The 17018-nt window shown below is 35.9% G+C and overlaps 1 protein-coding gene across 1 annotated transcript in view; it reads right to left on the bottom strand.

Annotated features, from left to right (window-relative positions):
• The window catches only part of Itfg1 (integrin alpha FG-GAP repeat containing 1), a 209481-nt gene that overhangs the window by 48547 nt on the left and 143916 nt on the right, over nt 1-17018 (bottom strand). The window contains exons 11-12 of the mRNA XM_070011952.1: nt 12831-12981; nt 9997-10105 (exon numbers count right to left, since the gene is read on the bottom strand). Of these exons, the coding sequence (XP_069868053.1) occupies nt 9997-10105; nt 12831-12981 (260 nt within the window). The remainder of the gene's footprint in view (nt 1-9996; nt 10106-12830; nt 12982-17018) is intronic.

Raw genomic sequence — 17018 nt, 5'->3', positions numbered from 1 at the left:
GGTGTGTGCCACTAGAGCCCTGCTTCAAATGATCTTCTTACATGCATTAAATTATCTTGCTGAAAAGTAATTTCTTGATTGAGCAAATTTGTCAATGTTAAAGCAGAAGAAGGTATTATGGAACACTGATTATACAAGTCAGTCACTTAGAAATGGAGGATACAAACTGGGACTAATAATTGGCATCTAAAGTGGAGAGGAGTCCTGTGATACTAACACATCACTGAAACTGTTCAACCTGACATTATCTGCAGGTAGACAATAGCAGATTGACTAGTTTGTATACATGGGGGAAATTCCAGCACAGTTTGCTAATTTAGGGGTGAAGTGGTCTGGGTTGCAGTGACTAAGTGAAATAGAGGAAAAACATTCCCCCCCCCATCATTTATACTACCAGACTGTTACAGACTGAATTTGTTCTCTCCAAATTCAGATGTTAAATCCTTTACTACCAGGGTGGCAGTGGTGTATGGTGGAACTTCAGGCTAAGTGAGGTCACCTGTCTGGTAAAGATTGGTGTTTTCTTATAATAGGTAAGGAAGCTCAGGCTGAGGTCATGAGAGCACACACTTAGTTGGCAGCCACCACAAGCTTCCAGAAGAAAACACAGAAGAAAAATCTATCTTGGCAGCACTTTGTGTTTGTACTTCCAACCTCTAGAACTGTGAGAAAAAAAATGACTGTTCTTTTTTTTTGGGGGGGGGTCCAGTTGTGGGGCCTGAACTCTGGGCCTGGGCGATGTCCCTCAGCTCTTCAGCTCAAGGCTAGTGCTCTACCACTTGAGCCACAGCGCCACTTCCAGATTTTTTCTTTTTGCTTATGTGTGCTGAGGAATTGAACCTAGGGCCTCATGCATGCAAGGCAAGCGCTCTACCACTGAGCCACCTTCCCAGCCCCCAAATGACTGTTCTTAAACCACCCATTTTGTAATGGAAGCTGGAATAGGCCAACACACAGAACTTTTTTTCAGCTCAAGGCTAGTGTTCTACCACTTGAGCCACAGCTCCACTTCTGGCTTTTTCTGCCTATGTGGTGCTGAGGAATCGAACCCACAGCATCAGGCCTATAAGGCAAGCACTCTATCACTGAACCACCTTCCCAGCCCAACACACAGAGCTTAAAAATACTTTGCAAATGAAATCACAGTACATGCCATTTTGTATGTTTTTTTTTGGGGGGGGGGGTCAGGAGTTAATTAGCCCCAAATTTGACCCACAAACTTGAATAGAGTGCCATTGTGTAAGTGTGTATGCCATTCATCTTTGTAACAATATTTAGGCTCTTTCTTATCAATATAGAAACTTTTTCTGTAATGAATATCACATACTCCTAGTACATTTATACACATATCTTTGGCCAAATTTCTGACGTTTTCATTGGAAACTATTAAAAGAAATAAGCTAGGTGTGGTGGTGCTTATGTATAATCTTAGCAACTCCAAGGCTGAGGAAAGAGGATTGAAAGTTTCAAGCCAGCCTGGGAAATTTAGGAAGATCTGTCTCAAAAAGAGCTGAATAGTTAGGTAGGGTGGCATGTGCTTGTTACACCAGGTATGTGAGAGTCTGAGAATGGGAAGATCATGATTCTGGGCCAGTTTGGGCAAAAATGCCCATATAAATGGAAAGAAACTAGGTTTGGTGACATGTACCTGCCACTCCAGCTATGTCAGAAATCCCCAAATACCTTCCTTTGGTCCAGGTGTATACTATCTTAAAATCAACTGGGCAAAAAGGAAGGGAGGCTTAGTGGTAGCACTCACAGTTAGCAAGTGTAAGGGCCCTGCACTCACAGTTAGCAAGTGTGAGGGCCCTGAGTTCAAATGCTAGTGCTGGGAAAACAAAATCACAGAAACAGAGTAACTGGGTCTAATATTTAAGTTTTTTAAAAAAACGTAGATGGCAAAACTACCCCCCAAAAGGTTATCAAGTATCTTTGGAAAGCAATCACTGGTTTTTTGAAAAGTGCCAAAGTCAGAAGATGAATTCACATTAGGAATGTAATTCTGTGTGTGTGTGTGCATGTGCATGGATGCGTGTGTCAGTCCTGGGTCTTAAACTCAGAGCCTGGGCACTGTCCCTGAACTTTTGTGCTCAATACTAGTGCTAGAGCCACAGCTCCGTATCCAGATTTTTGGTGATTAATTGGGATAAGAGTCTCATGGTCTTTCTTGCCAGGGCTGGCTTTGAACCCTGACCTTCAGATCTCAGCCTCCTTGAGTAGCTGGGATTACAAGCATGAGCCATTGGCACCTGGCTAGAAATAAATTTCTCTAATTCTTTGATGAAACTGTGAAATAAATCTGTTTCTTTTTGTTTCAGAAGAGCAACTTGAAAATTTAGGTCTTTACATTACTTAAGGTCACAAAGTAAAGGGAAGTCTTTTGCAAGATGATGTAACTACCACCTTTAACAAGGCGCTAATTCATTTAAAGAACCCATTATCCTATTATAAAGCTAGGAAATCAATGAATAGCTGTATTTTCTTTACAAGATAAAATATCTGTCTTGTTTAGCATGCTTGAGAGTATTTACTCAAAATGAATTCCTGTCAAAATATAAGTTTCACATTATTACAGAAAAGATCTAAATGTTATAAAAATAATAAAGCCAGCGCTGATGGCTCATGCCTATAACGCTAGCTACTCAGGAGGCTGAGATTTGAGGATCACAGTTCAAAGCTAGCCCAGGTAGGAAAAGTCCGTGACACTCTTATCTCCAATAAACCACTAGAAAACTGGAAGTGGCACTGTGGCTCAAGCAGTAGAGCACTGGCCTTGAGCTGAAGAGCACAGGGACAGTGCCCAAGTCCAGAGTTCAAGCCCCACAACCAAGAACAACAACAAAAAATAAGTGTTAGAACTTTTCTCTGAGGAACTTTATATAAGGTCAAAGTAGATATTATTATTAACACATAGTTTCTAGAGAGATGTACACAGAATGCAGAGAAAATATTCCTGTGTTTTTGCAACTTCATCTTCAAAACAGTAATAACACCAACCCTTGAGCTTAAGAATCATCTTAGCATTAATATTGTTTAACTAGAAATTCAGAAATTCGGATTTTCCCATTATAATCATACATTATATGTGAAATTATTGTTTCATATGTAGTACAGTTTCACCTTCTTTTGGTAATACCCACATGGTTACTGCAAGCAGGTAAGGCAGACTTTCCTCACACTGATTCTGGCCTCTAGCTGTAAATTTCATGTAGATAAAAAAAAAATGTCATTAGCTTCTTTCAGTAGCCTGCTAATTTTGCTAAGGAATGATACTGAAGAGTTTACTTTTAGCTTTGGCCTTATCAATAAAACCCTCTGTGACTCACCGGACTATATTCCTATTAGACAGAAAGGCACACACCTATTTACATTCATATTTCTTCCTTCCTTCTCTTCATAGATAAGATTAAAAAAAATATCTGAACCAGGTGCTGATGGCTCATGCCTGCAATCTCAACCACTCAGGAGCCTGAGATCTGAGGATTACAGTTCGAAACCAGCTCTGTCAGAAATGTCATGAGACTATTATCTCCCATTAACTACCAAAAGGCTGGAAGTGGAACTTTGGCTCAAGTAGTAGAGAGCCAGCCTTGAACACAAAGATCAGAGTTAGGGACTAGACCCTCAGTTCAAGCTCTGGAAACAGCACCCCAAAAAAAAAAAAGTCTGAAAAGCATTAGGTTTCTTGACATTCATAGACCCTACAAATGACATATGAATCTTCATTTCTCTCTTATTTTCAGTAATAAAATTAAAAGTAGACAGAAGTGCCTCTAAAAAAGAAAACTGAGTTATATCCTGCTGGAAAATAAAATATAGCACTTTATAATACATATGTGTGTGAGTGTGTGTGTGTGTGTGTGTGTGTGTGTGTGTGTGTGTGTGTGTGTATACACATTAGTTCATCTACTATTGTTAATAGGTTTTTCTTTCTTAGTTTCTATTCATACCAGATTATTATTCTCAGTTCCTGATTAAGAATGAATCCTAAAGTGACTATTTGATATAAACACTGGTAAAACCCAGAAGCTCTACTCCTTTATGGCATTTCATTCATGTAGTTCAGGCAAATCTCATGAAGTTAGGGCTGCTTCTTGCTACATTTGCTAACTCAATGTGTAGTCATGAGCAAATAATTTCACTTTGCTTTCTTCTGTGGTTTTAGAAAAAGCTCTGAAGTAATATAGTTGGACAAAATAATTAGTAAGGTTTATAAAAATCTTCCAAATTCTATGATGGCAAAATGTGCTTTATATTGCTATTAGGTAGTTTCAAGTTCATAATATTCTGCCCTAGCACAAAGAAAAGTGGTCTGGGTTGAAAAAGCCCTTGTAAGGTTCAATGTTACATTTGGCAACATTTTTTACAAGAGGGCAGTTTTGAAGAGTCAGGTCTAGTAATGAGGCTGGATCATGGGAGACAGGTTCTCTCTAAAGAAAAACATGCAAACAACTAGGAAGGTAAGTTATGTTTATTAACGCTAATTTTCTGCTTTCTCACTTTCATTACATAATGTGCAATATTATAGTACTTACAGTACTATAATAGTGTAATAATAATGTAATAATTTAAATTTTAATAATAATCATATAGGGCATGACTGAAGTAGATTGCTTCCTTAGTAAGTACAAGGCCCTTAGTTCAAACCCTACAGCCACCAAAAAAAAAAAAAAATATATATATATATAGCTTATCAACAATTGTATATATAAACACACATTATGAACAGTAAATCTATACATTTTAAAAATAAAGATTCTACAATTCTGGATTTTAGGAGTGAACTTGAAACTTTAGAAATTAGCAGAAGCCAAGTGGAGAATGCTCCACAGTATTGTAGCTGTCTAATTACCAAATGGCAGAGTACAACTTTTAAAAGTGTTAAGGTTCCAAGACTTTTATAAAACATACTTATTTTTATCATAAAACATAAAATACCAAATCAAAATCTTATCAATAAGGTTCTACTGCATAATAGAAAAATAAGGTAGACTCTAGCATTTCTACAATGTCATCTTGAAATTTTGAAGACTTCATCATGTCAAGTTATGAGTTGTCTATTAAATAAGTGCAAGAATATAATTTCCCCAGTGATATCAGAATAAAAATTCCATCATTTGTGCTTTAGTCTGGGGAAAAAAAGACCCCTAAATGTATGAAGGCTGAATTTACTATTAAAGCAAAAGTCTACTTTTCTAAAAACAGGACACTTAAATTTCTGATCTAAAAATGTATGGTTATGAGTAAAATAAAACATTTTTCTTATGCAACTATAATATCAACTGAAAAGGTTCACTGAGATAGGAAACTGGTTCATTGTGGCAAAGGAAACTTGAACAAGAAAGATACTGCATATAATTCCAGCCTCCTATGATTTGAGGTGTTGAATAATGTGAGCTTCTTAAAGGCAAAGATTGTTTTGATTGTTTTTTTTTTTTCCTATTTCTCTACACTGTTTACTTCAAGTGTTACTAATTGTTTACTAAGTGACTTGGTGAACTTGCTAAAAGATACTCGAAGTTTGAAGATTTTTAGCCATTTCATAAGCTTTTGTAACAATATATTGTTATTTATAACATTACAAATTTAAGACTTATAACTATATTTTATAATATTCTTTTTTTGTGTGTATACCTATCCTGGGTTTTGAACTCAGGGACCAGGTGCTATCCCTGATCTTTTGTACTCAAGAGTAGCACTCTACCATTTAAGCCATAGCTCCACTTCTGGCTTTTTGGGTAACTGATTGGATAAGAGACTTTTCTGCCCCAGCTGGCTTTGAACTGTGATCCTCAGATCTCAGCCTCCTGAGTATAGATGTGAGCCTCTGGGGATCAATATCATTTTATATAAATCATTTATATATATAATTTTATAGAATATCATTTAAAATAAATGATTCCCCAAATAATTTCCTTTCTGTTTGTTTGTGATTCTAGAGATTGAAGCCAGGGCCTCAGCTACTATACCACTGAACTATAACCCATAAAATTACCCATCAGGGTAATTTTAAAATTAATTTCAAAACTTTCAAAAGCAAACTGAAACACAAAGATTAATGAAATACAAATAAAGATAGCCTATGAACAAAATTACATGAAAAAACAGCAATTAAAATATTTAACAAATTTGTGAATCACTGGTTATTATAGATTTAATTGGCTAATATTGTTCAAAATGCTAATATTGTTCAAAACCTGTTCCTTTTATTTTATTTTATTTTTTTTTTGCTTCTGTGGTACTGGGGAATCGAACCCAGGGCCTCATGCATGCAAGGCAAGCACTCTACCACTGAGCCACCTTCCCAGCCAAAACCTGTTCCTTTTAAACTACTAATGCTTGTGATTCCATCATTTCAAACTAAGTCATACAGCATGCAATTGTCCATGTATGAGGAAAGAAATTTCTAGCATAAAAATATGAATTCTTGCTCGGTAATTCAGTGTAAATTAGCTACTTTACACAAATGACAAATGGACCCAAAATATAGCAATATTCATACATAAATACTATTAACCATGGGCAATATTATGTTAGACACTCCATGGATATATTTTTTTCTATTGCTTTCTTTCTGTCTTTCTCCATCTTTCCCATCCTTCTTTTATTGCCCTCTCCCCAAGTTATGGACTCTAGTATTCCTTGCTAGTTACTCTCAGGGAAGGGGGTTACAGTTCATCTAAAATGAAATAAATGAAATAAAACCTGGAGTCAGGAAGAGAAATAAAATTAAAAGGAAAGATGTTATCTTGTTTCATAAGTAAAAGTGAAGATACTTTTATAATTTGAAAGATCTGTGGCAAATTTAAATTCATATATATTTTGTTAGATAGTTGACATAAGTTGGGGTTTGGAACCTCAAAATGTAGCTGACAGCAATAAGAGAAAAAAATTAGAGCTAAGAATGACTTGATTCAGGTGAACTAGGAAATCTCATGAATTGGAAATATACAAGGCCTCTTTGCCTTCCCACAAATACTGTGACTCTTAACAGCTGGACCACCTAGCAATTTGCTACTAGGGGCCACTCTAGAAGCTTAAGTACCCAAATCTTCTTAATTAAAAAACAATGGTATTTAGCATAGGCTGGTTGTAGCATTAGAATAACAGTAATTTTAGAGCACAATCAATTCTGGACATGGCCTGTAAAGAGTAATTACATACTCAAAACTTTCTGACTTAAGACAAACAACTAATCAAAGTGTAGAAGGGCATAACAAAATGACTAGAAGGTTCTTTTTCCTTCAAATGATTGCTTTAAATTGGTATCTTATTTTCTATGACCTTTCTATAAGGTATTTTATTGGTATTTATATTAATATCCTTAATGCAAAATTATCTTGTTTTATAAAACTAAAGCCTCCTATGCCCAAATGGCTATCTAGTGTTTTCAATTTAGGATGTGTGGACAATCTTCAAGATTATTACAGCTCAGCTATCAGTCCCAATCAATGATACCTGTTCTGACTTAGGCTCTAGCATTATTATTATTATTTTATTGTGAAAATACCATACAGAGGGGTTACAATTACATGGGCAAGATAATGAGAACATTTCTTCTTATCAATCATTGTTGCCTCCTCCTTTGCTTCCCCTACCATCCCCCGTCTCCCCTGCCTTTCTCCTCCGGATCTTCTGACTATTTGAGGCCTTTTGTGCTTCCACACACACTTTTTTTTTTTTTTTTTTTTTGTAAGTCATGGGGCTTGAACTCTGGGCCTGGGCACTGTCCCTCAGCTCTTCTGCTCAAGGCTAGCGCTCTACCACTTGAGCCACAGTGCCACTTCCGGTTTTCTGGTGGTTTATTTGGAGGTAAAGGTTTCACAGCTTTTCCTGCCCGGGCTGGCTTTGAACTATGATCCTCAGATCTCAGCCTCCTGAGTAGCTAGCATTATGTACATGAGTCACAGGCGCCCGGTATTTTTTGATTGTATTCTCAATCTTTGTGAAGATTGACTTTGGAATTTTGATTGCATTGGATTTGTAGGTTTTCTTTGGCCATTAAAAAAAATGATATTAGTTCTGCCAATCTCTGCACATGGAGGTCTTTCCACACTCTGGCTTCTTCAATTTCTTTCTTCAAAGTTTTATAGTTTTCATTCTAAAGGTCCTTTATCTCACTGGTTATGCTTATTTCCAGTTTTTCCAATTTTGTTTTGGCTATATTTCTCTTTCAATTTCATCACAGTTAGTATACAGAAAAGCTATTGGTTTGGTGTGACTTTATATTGTGGTACTTTGTTAAATGTGTTATCAGCTCTAGGGGTTTTGGAGTAGTCTTTAGGGTTACTCAGATATAGAAACATCTGCAAACAGGGATAGCTGGACTTCTTCCTGCCCCATTTGGATCCATTTAATATTCCTTTTCTCTGGACTTATTGCTTTGGTTAGAAATTTCAGTACTACATTGAGTAGGAATAGAGAGAATAGAAATCCTTGGTTTCAGTTTTTCACCATTTAGTATAATATTTATGCTCGGCTTTTTTTTTGTTTTTTGTTTTTTTGTGTCCGCTCAGGGGGCCTGAATTCTGGGCCTGGGCATTGTCCCTCAGCTCTTCAGCTCAAGGTGAGTTCTACCACTTGAGCCACAGTGCCACTTCCAGCTTTTTTCATTTGCTTATATGGTGGTGAGGAATCGAACCCAGGGCCTCATGCATGCAAGGCAAGTGCTCTACCACTGAGCCACCTTCCCAGCCCTGCTCAGCGTTTTATGCTGGGGGTGTCTCATGAATATTTTGTCAGGATCTTCCCAAACCCAGCCTTCCAAATAGCTGAGCCACCATAACTGGCATTTACTACCTAATTTAAAAAGTCTATATTGTTCTGAACCATGTGATGATGTACATAACAGTGTTATGTTATTACAGACTTAGAATCTGCTTTTAAAGATTAAAAAAAAGTCCAACAATTTTATTAGGACGGATTACGTTTTTACTTTTTATTCATCTAATACTAAAGAAGGACCTGTTATGCATGAAACAGGATCAATTGATAGAAGTAATTAAGGACCAACATTATGTTTTGAGGTAGAATAAATTTTTTAACAAGTCAATGGACTCATAAAAGAAGTCTGTGTTACTTTGCATTTTGGAGTCTGTGTTACTTTGTAATTTCTCGCAGTGATCTGTAAGAAATTTAGAAATAGTTGGACTTGTGCAAGATGACTTTTGAGGCCTTTCCCATCTCCAGGATTCTCTGATCTATTTTTTTTAACTTTAAAATACATAAATGAGTAAATTCAGGATCTTAAGTTAAATGCATGCAATTTTCCACACGGACAATTTCCAAATTCTTTAAAAAAAAGTCACACCATTTTCTGCTTGACACTGAAAATTGCCTTCTTTGGTTGGTATATTATCCATAATGCACAATCTAAACCTTTTTTTTATCACTGCTAGGCCAATTCTATGAATATGTGTCCTAGGAAGGAACATAGAGCTTCAAGGACAGAAAGCAATGGCATCATATGCTTGGTAGCAAAAGATGCAGTCTTTAAAGAACAGAAGACCTGTTTTTTGTTTTTTACTGAGAACTGAGAATACAGTCTTTAGTGCAGACTAACCTTAAGGCTGAATAGAATAGCTTGGTTATAGGCATAAGCCATCGGTGCCTGGCTTAATCTTCAAGTTTTTGAAACAGGTTCCTGATTTGTAGACTAGGTTGGTCTGGAACTCTCTATCTAGCTTACGCTGGCCTTAAACTCTTTTTGTCTCAGTTCTGCCCATACCCCCATCTTCCTCCAGTGATGGGATTACCCATGCCTAGGTAAATTTATTATCTATTCTTGAGACAAATAAAATTTTTTCTAGGTTGGAATGAAAAGATTATTTATACCCCATATTATTAATTTTCTTCTATGCTTTTTGTACATTTTGGTGTAATCCTGAAAATCAAGTCACTGTACAAATATGAGAATGTTACTTCTCTTTGAAATATATGGAGAAAGACAGAAAAAAGATGAAGAGAAATTAAACTGTTAATGCTTAAAATACTCACCAATGACTTTAACAAAATAAGCATCCGCTTCAAAGTTATTTTTTAGTGTATGAATGGCAAAATCATTCTTTGTATATCCTTTACTTAATATTATTATGTCTAAAATTCCCTGAAAAACAAAACAACAATAAAAAGTGGTTAAGAATAAGTTACTAACAATGACCAGTAAAATGTATGGCCTGTGTTACAGTTTGGATGAATGTCTCTCAAAGGACATGTGCTTAAGGATTGGTTGCCAGCTGGTGGCACTATTTGGAGTTGGTAGACTTTTATGAGGTGGAGACTAGTATGGGGGGAAGTTGGGTTAAGAAGGTGTGTCTTAGTCCTTTACCAAGGACTCCTGCAATACACTCAAAGTGACTGAGAAAAACAAGTGTAGACTGAAAAAAGAACTAAGAATAGACTAAGACCAGAATGAAACTTTTATTCTTTTAAGTTGATTATCTCAGGCATTTTGTTATATTGATAGAAAGCTAACAGCATACTTATCATTTAAGAATTAATCTTATTTATTCTCAATGGTGTTTAAAACAAAATTATTGAAAAATACGTGCATACATGCAACTCTGAATAAAATATAAACAAAAGGAAAAACATCAATTTTAGTCTTAATTATTAGTATTTAGGTACATTTCCTTTTGGTGAGATTTGCATTTAAATTTTTAAAGGACTCTTATAGGAACAGAGTCTTTTAAAACCAAGAGAGACAAGTATCTTTTAATCTGCCCTTGCTAGTCCTGAATGTTAAGTTTATTCCCCCCCCTTTGAAATGGCAAAAGCTAATTTTATTGAAGAAAACTCTGTGCTCACTGAAAGTCACACTCCTGGCTCTTATCATGAGGCAAGTAATTTATGCTATTTTTTTTTTTTTTTGGTTGGTTGTGGGGCTTGAACTCGGGGCTTGGGCGCTGTCCCTGAGCTCTTCAGCTCAAGGCAAGTGCTCTACCGCTTGAGACACAATGCCACCTCCAGTTTTTTAGTGTTTTTTATTGGAGATAAGAGTCTCACTGACTTTGCTGCCCGGGCTGGCTTTGAACCGCAATCCTCAGATCTCAGCCTCCTGAGTAGCTAGGATTATAGGAGTGAGCCCCCTGCACCTAGCTATGCTATATTAAAAAAAAATATTCTAGCAATGTGGACGTTTCCAGTATATTGACTATGCTCTATTTTTCAAGAGATATTTTGGTGACACACTGCCTTATACAGATAAGATGATATTAAGTGAAACAAACCCCAATATAGGGACACTGGTTTTTTCTTTCTTGCTATTGTTCCTAATGAACCATGTATAATGTATAATGTACCATGTGATTTTTTTTTGTTTTTAATGTTCCTCCCCATAGTATAACCCCTGTTTTCACTGTATTTGATGTCAGTGCCCTGCATCTTGTATATACACTTCTCTAGCTTGGGGAGGGGAAGGGAAAAAACAAAATGCTTAAATAGGGATACAGGTCGACCCATTGTAATGATGAAATGTACAAGATACTATGTTGAAAAACGAACTTTATAATTTAGGTGGGGAGGGGGAGGAGGAGAGAGGGGAGGGGAGTGTAGTTGTGAAGGTGGGAGGGAAGAGAAGGTAGGGGAAAAACAAATGCTTGATAGGAAATGTACTCATTACCTTGCTCATGTAACTGTAACCCCTCTGTACAATATTTTTACAATAAAAATGTATTTAAAAAGTGATTTTTTTATTTGGCAGATTAAAAATTTTAAATTTCATTTGTAATGCCTGTGATATACAGTAATTAAAACTGATTTGTAGCCAATTTTCTTGATTTTTTTTCTCCTGTGATATTTCTGCCAACTGTTTTTATGTTTGGAAATTGCTAATGAAAAAAGTGAAATGAGATTCAGTAACAGGAAAAACAGAAAAAAAGAAGGAAGGATCTGAACAACATACATAATTGAGAATAAGCCTATCATTAGAACCAAAACAAACTAAAGTTAAAAAACAGGAGACATAAATGTCCTGATGTGCATTTAACATTTTAAAATAAAGGATCTTGCAATGAAGAGCACACTTGTATATATTAACTCTGGAATTACCATGCTTATTTTTTGTTTCTCCCAAATTTATTATTTTTTGAGTGGCAAAAATATTTGTTTAGAAAGGAGAAATCAGGAGCCTCGATAGCCTTTTATTTGATCACCTTGCAACCAAGACAGGAATCTGTAGTGATAGGTGCTGCTTAGAGTGCCAAAGGCAAACAATCTGTGCTGAATGCCTTTTTCTGCCATTGTGAGCATGTACTACTTGCCTCTGCTTTGCTCTGCAGCTCAGCATGCAGATTTGCCAGTCTCAAAACATAATTTTTTTAGGGGTTTAATACAAATAAGCATAAATCGAGATCCTAGTTTCCTGTTTCACTGTACTGATCAGCAGTTTTATCAATACATTGTTACCTTTGTTATTTAACATCAAAAGAAGCTCTCTTAAATAACATAATTTGCTTCCATTATGTGATCTACCTGTCCTTTCAGATGGGGGAAGGGACTGGGAATATGGCTTAGTGGTAGACAGCTTGCTGACCATGCATGAAGTCCTGGGTTCGATTCCTCAGTACCACATACACAGAAAAAGCCAGAAATGGCTCTGTGGCTCAAGGGGTAGAGTGCTATCTTTGAGCAAAAGACACTGAGGGCTGGCCTAGGGTCTGAGTTTGAGCCCCAGGACTGGCAAAAAAAGAAACAACAACAACAAAAAACAGGGGGAAGCTACAGAAAGAGATGAAGTAGATGGCATCAAACTACGAGCAACATACACACACACACACACACACACACAGACACGCACACACACAGACATGCACACACAACTCTGGACTTACATCTTCGTAAATGTCAAAAAAGGTGGCAACCATGGCATCTCTGATTAAATTTAAGTCTGACAGCTCCCAGTAGACTTTAAACATCCGATGTACCTCCTCACAGCTTGCATTATTGCAGGGGACATTCTCCAGTAAGAAGGCCTGCTGGTTGCTGTAAGACACACAAAGGCATTAAGTTAATATAACATAGTGCTCTGCAGCATTGTGCTGGATTTTTGAGAATCAAGGAGATAGTAAGTGGCATATGGTGAAATTACATTGAATATTTCCCACCAACTCATATTATACTAATATTCTGGTAAGCAAACTAAAAGGATTTCTTTTTTTAAGACTGTGACAAAAGTCTTTTTTTTTTTTTTTTTTTTTTGAGTCAAGTAAGTTGCTGGCTTCTTTTCTTTTCTTTTTTTTTTTTTTTTTTTTTTTGCCAGTCATGGGCCTTGAACTCTGGGCCTGGGTGCTGTCCCTCAGCTCTTCAGCTCAAGGCTAGCACTCTACCACTTGAGCCACAGCACCACTTCTGGCTTTTTTTCTGCTTATGTGGTGCTGAGGAATCGAACCCAGGGTCTCATGCATGCAAGGCAAGCACTCTACCACTGAGCCACCTTCCCAGCCCCTGGCTTCTTTTCTTTACATAGATTTCTAAATCCATCTCTCCTTCCTCTATTCTTACTTCCCAGTCATTGACCCTATGTTCTATTACCAAGTTTCTGGTCTAAGTCATTATCCATTTAGATTTATATTACTGATCGATGAATATCTGAACTATAATTAGTGGTGCCCTGAAATTCTAAGTCATGTAAACCTAAACAGTGAGTCTTGAAGCACAGAATTTCAGCAGCCCTTCTAGGCAGCAGGTGGACAGATGTCTTCTCAGGTAACAGAAGGAATACACTTTGCAGTTATTAGATTCTCCCCCTGATATGCACTCCAGAAATTATCAGTTTAGATTCTGGAGCCAGATTATTGGAGCCAAATATTGCCTCTGTCACTTAGCAGATATGTGCCCTACAGCAAGCCATTTTAATTTTACTTTTCTCTGAGACTCAGCTCTTTATTTCTAAGTGTAATAAAACTACTTATAGCCCAAGATTATTGTGAAGTTGTAATTAAATTTAGATGGGAAGTATTTGGGAGAATTTCTGGTAACCAGTTAGTACAACAGTACAAGAGAATGCCATGTTAATATTTAGTTCTTCTTATACATAAAAGTCTCTTGTATAAACCATGACTTTACAGAATGGATTTTCTGTGAAGGCATATTCTGTACATATCTGTGTGGGTATATACATGTAGTGTATGTATTTTTTCATTTCCTTATATGCTCCTAGATTACTATGTGCCATAGACCACTATAGCTATATATGGCATAACTTTTATTATATTTTCTAATAAATGAAATTCTAAAGACAGATTTTTTTCAATATAAAAATACTACTTTGAGGTCAGGCGCTAGTGGCTCATACTTGTAATTATGGATACTTGAGAGGCAGACACAGGGAAGGAGGAAATTTCCAAGTCCAACCCAGGTGAAAAAGATTGAGGTGGTGGCATGAGCCTGTATTCTCCAAATAACAGTTCTCGGCCAGCCTAGGCAGAAAAGTTTGTGAGATCTCTATATCAACAGCGAAGGCTATGGTAGTTTGTGCTATTCCAGCTATAGTGGGAAGCTAAAATAGAAGGACTGTTTTCAGGCTTGCCTGGACAAAAACTGAGATAGTACTTCAAAAATAACCAGGGAAAAATGGCTGGAGGCAGTAGAAAGTCTGCCTAAAATGCACAAAGTCCTGAGTAGTTGATTTGGAAAATTTAAACTGGATCAGTTATTAAAAAATTAAAAGTTGTTACTATGGGTTGGGAGCCTATGAACAAAATATTCAATTTGCATGATGTACTAATAAAGATTACCTTACTTGTTCAAATAAAAAATCCCAACAGTTTACTAGAACAATTCTCTAGTTAATGAGGAAAGAACTCTTGAGTTGTTACATTTACATGGAAAATTGTGAGATGTCGATCCTCAACACCTAACATGTAACAGTATTATTCTACTAGAAAGAATAAATGATTTCTTCTTTGTTTCCTGTATAATATTTTATTTTAAAATAATAATTTATAGTATTTTTTCAGGTAATTTACCTATCCTGTCTTTTACCTAAATAACCTTATTAGATATTTCAGACATGTAGCATACTTTAGATTATTAGGTAATTATATTCACAGATGAGAACAGGTGATAATGCAAGTTTTCTATAGTCAACCCCTGGTTGGACATGTGCTCTATTTCTCTTTTCAAGGCTATTTCATAGATTTAATTATTCACTATTATAGTTGGGCCATAATTTTTAGTATATATTATGCATTTGGAAAAATGATAAACGTTTTAACTGTGTTTTTTTGTCTTGTCTTTTTTGGTACTGGGGATCGAACCCAGGACATTGCACTTGCTAGGCAAGCGCTTTGCCACTGAGTTACATCCCAGCCCAAAAATGATAAATGTTTTAAGAATTTATGTAAACTAAGTGTAGAACTTGGGGCCTGTGAAAGTTCAGTTGTTTTAAATTCTACTGAATTCAATAAGGCTAAGTCCAAAATTTTACCTGTGAAAATACAGTGATTTGGCCAGGAGGGAAAAACCTTGAGGTATTTGGTTTTGATGCTCTTAGGAATAATGTTGATTCTTTCAAATCAATTTCTCTGTGCTTGGCAGTAACAATGCATTGTTTTTAAAATTAATTTTTCAAACCAATTACAAAATTATTGTAAAATTCAAAGAACAGAGACATTTAAGAAATAAAAATTCTTACTTTCCAAGGATAAACATTGTTAATGAATTGGTATGAATATTTTCAAACTTCATTCTCCTTCTAGTCACATACAAATATGGTAGCATATATATCGTTAGAAACAAAAACTAAAATACCAAATCCAGTTTGGCTAAGGATCAATGTATTGCTGGGTGTTCTCCAATAAAAACCACACTAACACAGAGGTACACATACACACATTATTGTTCCTAGGGCACTTGTATGAGCATTTCCAGTAATGTTATCTGGTCAAAGATGTATATTTTAAATGTAAAGTAAAATGGTCCTCTAAAATAGTACCAGTGTGTATTTCCAATCATGTATGAGTTTCTCTTTTATATATTTTCAATTATTAGCATACTACTTCTTATTCTTGCCAGCAGAATAGCTTTAAATGATCTCATTCTTTTGATTATGAGAAGCTTTTATGTTTTTCAGCTATTCATGCTTCTTTGATATCACACTTTTTTCATATTGAATTTTAGACCTCTGATTGTTTTGGGAAACTAGTCCTTTCCCTGCTTTTCTTATACGTTCTTTGTGAAGTGGGAGTAATAAATAGTGTATTACTTCAAATGGCTATCAAGGATTAAATGAGAATATAGACAGTGTTTAGTTCCTGCCTATACAAAGCTCAACACATTGACTGTATTATTATTGTATTCACATTACTGTTACTTTGATATGTTATAAGCATATCTTCTCAATCTTTTATTTTACTAAATTTATGTGGGCAGAGTTCTGTCATTTTGTGCCAGTTGTTTCATTTCCTCCTCTTTCCTCTAGTGATACTTTCCCTAGGGCCTGATGATTATTTGAAATGTGCCATGCCTATAGCCTTTTTTTGCTTTAGTTATTTGTCAGGTAGGGTAACATGTTTTATTGCTCAGGGCCAGCCTCAGACCATGTTTCTCCTACTCATGCCTCACAGATGATCAGATTACAGACCTAAACCACCATGTCCAACCTGTTGGTTCCAAGAGTCTGAAGAACTTTTTGTCAAGGCTGGCCTCTAATTGAGATCTTCACAGTCTTTGCCTCCTGAGTATTTGGGATTACAGGCATGAGCCACCATGCCTGTCTTCAATACTTTTTCTACATGGAAGTTAAAAAAATATTAAGGGAAGTCCATCATAAAAAATGAAAAATGGTATTCAATGATAATTTAGATTTATAAAAAAGAAAGAATTGGCCTTATACAATTTCAAAAGAGTAGGCAAATATACAATGTGATTTTTATTTAAACCTCTTCAAAGAGAATTAAAATTAAACAAGTAAAACTCACATAATATGGCATAAACAGATACAAGTAGACAGCTATAAGATGTGTGATAATAAAAGCACCAACCCAGAAAAAGAGAAATATATCGCTTTAAGGTTCTAA

Source organism: Dipodomys merriami, unplaced genomic scaffold, assembly GCF_024711535.1.
Source record: "Dipodomys merriami isolate MVZ:Mamm:240054 unplaced genomic scaffold, mDipMer1.0.p SCAF_85, whole genome shotgun sequence".
Lineage (NCBI taxonomy): Eukaryota > Metazoa > Chordata > Mammalia > Rodentia > Heteromyidae > Dipodomys > Dipodomys merriami.
Note: the sequence above shows the minus strand (reverse complement) of the source record. Positions and strands in the feature narration are given on the sequence as shown.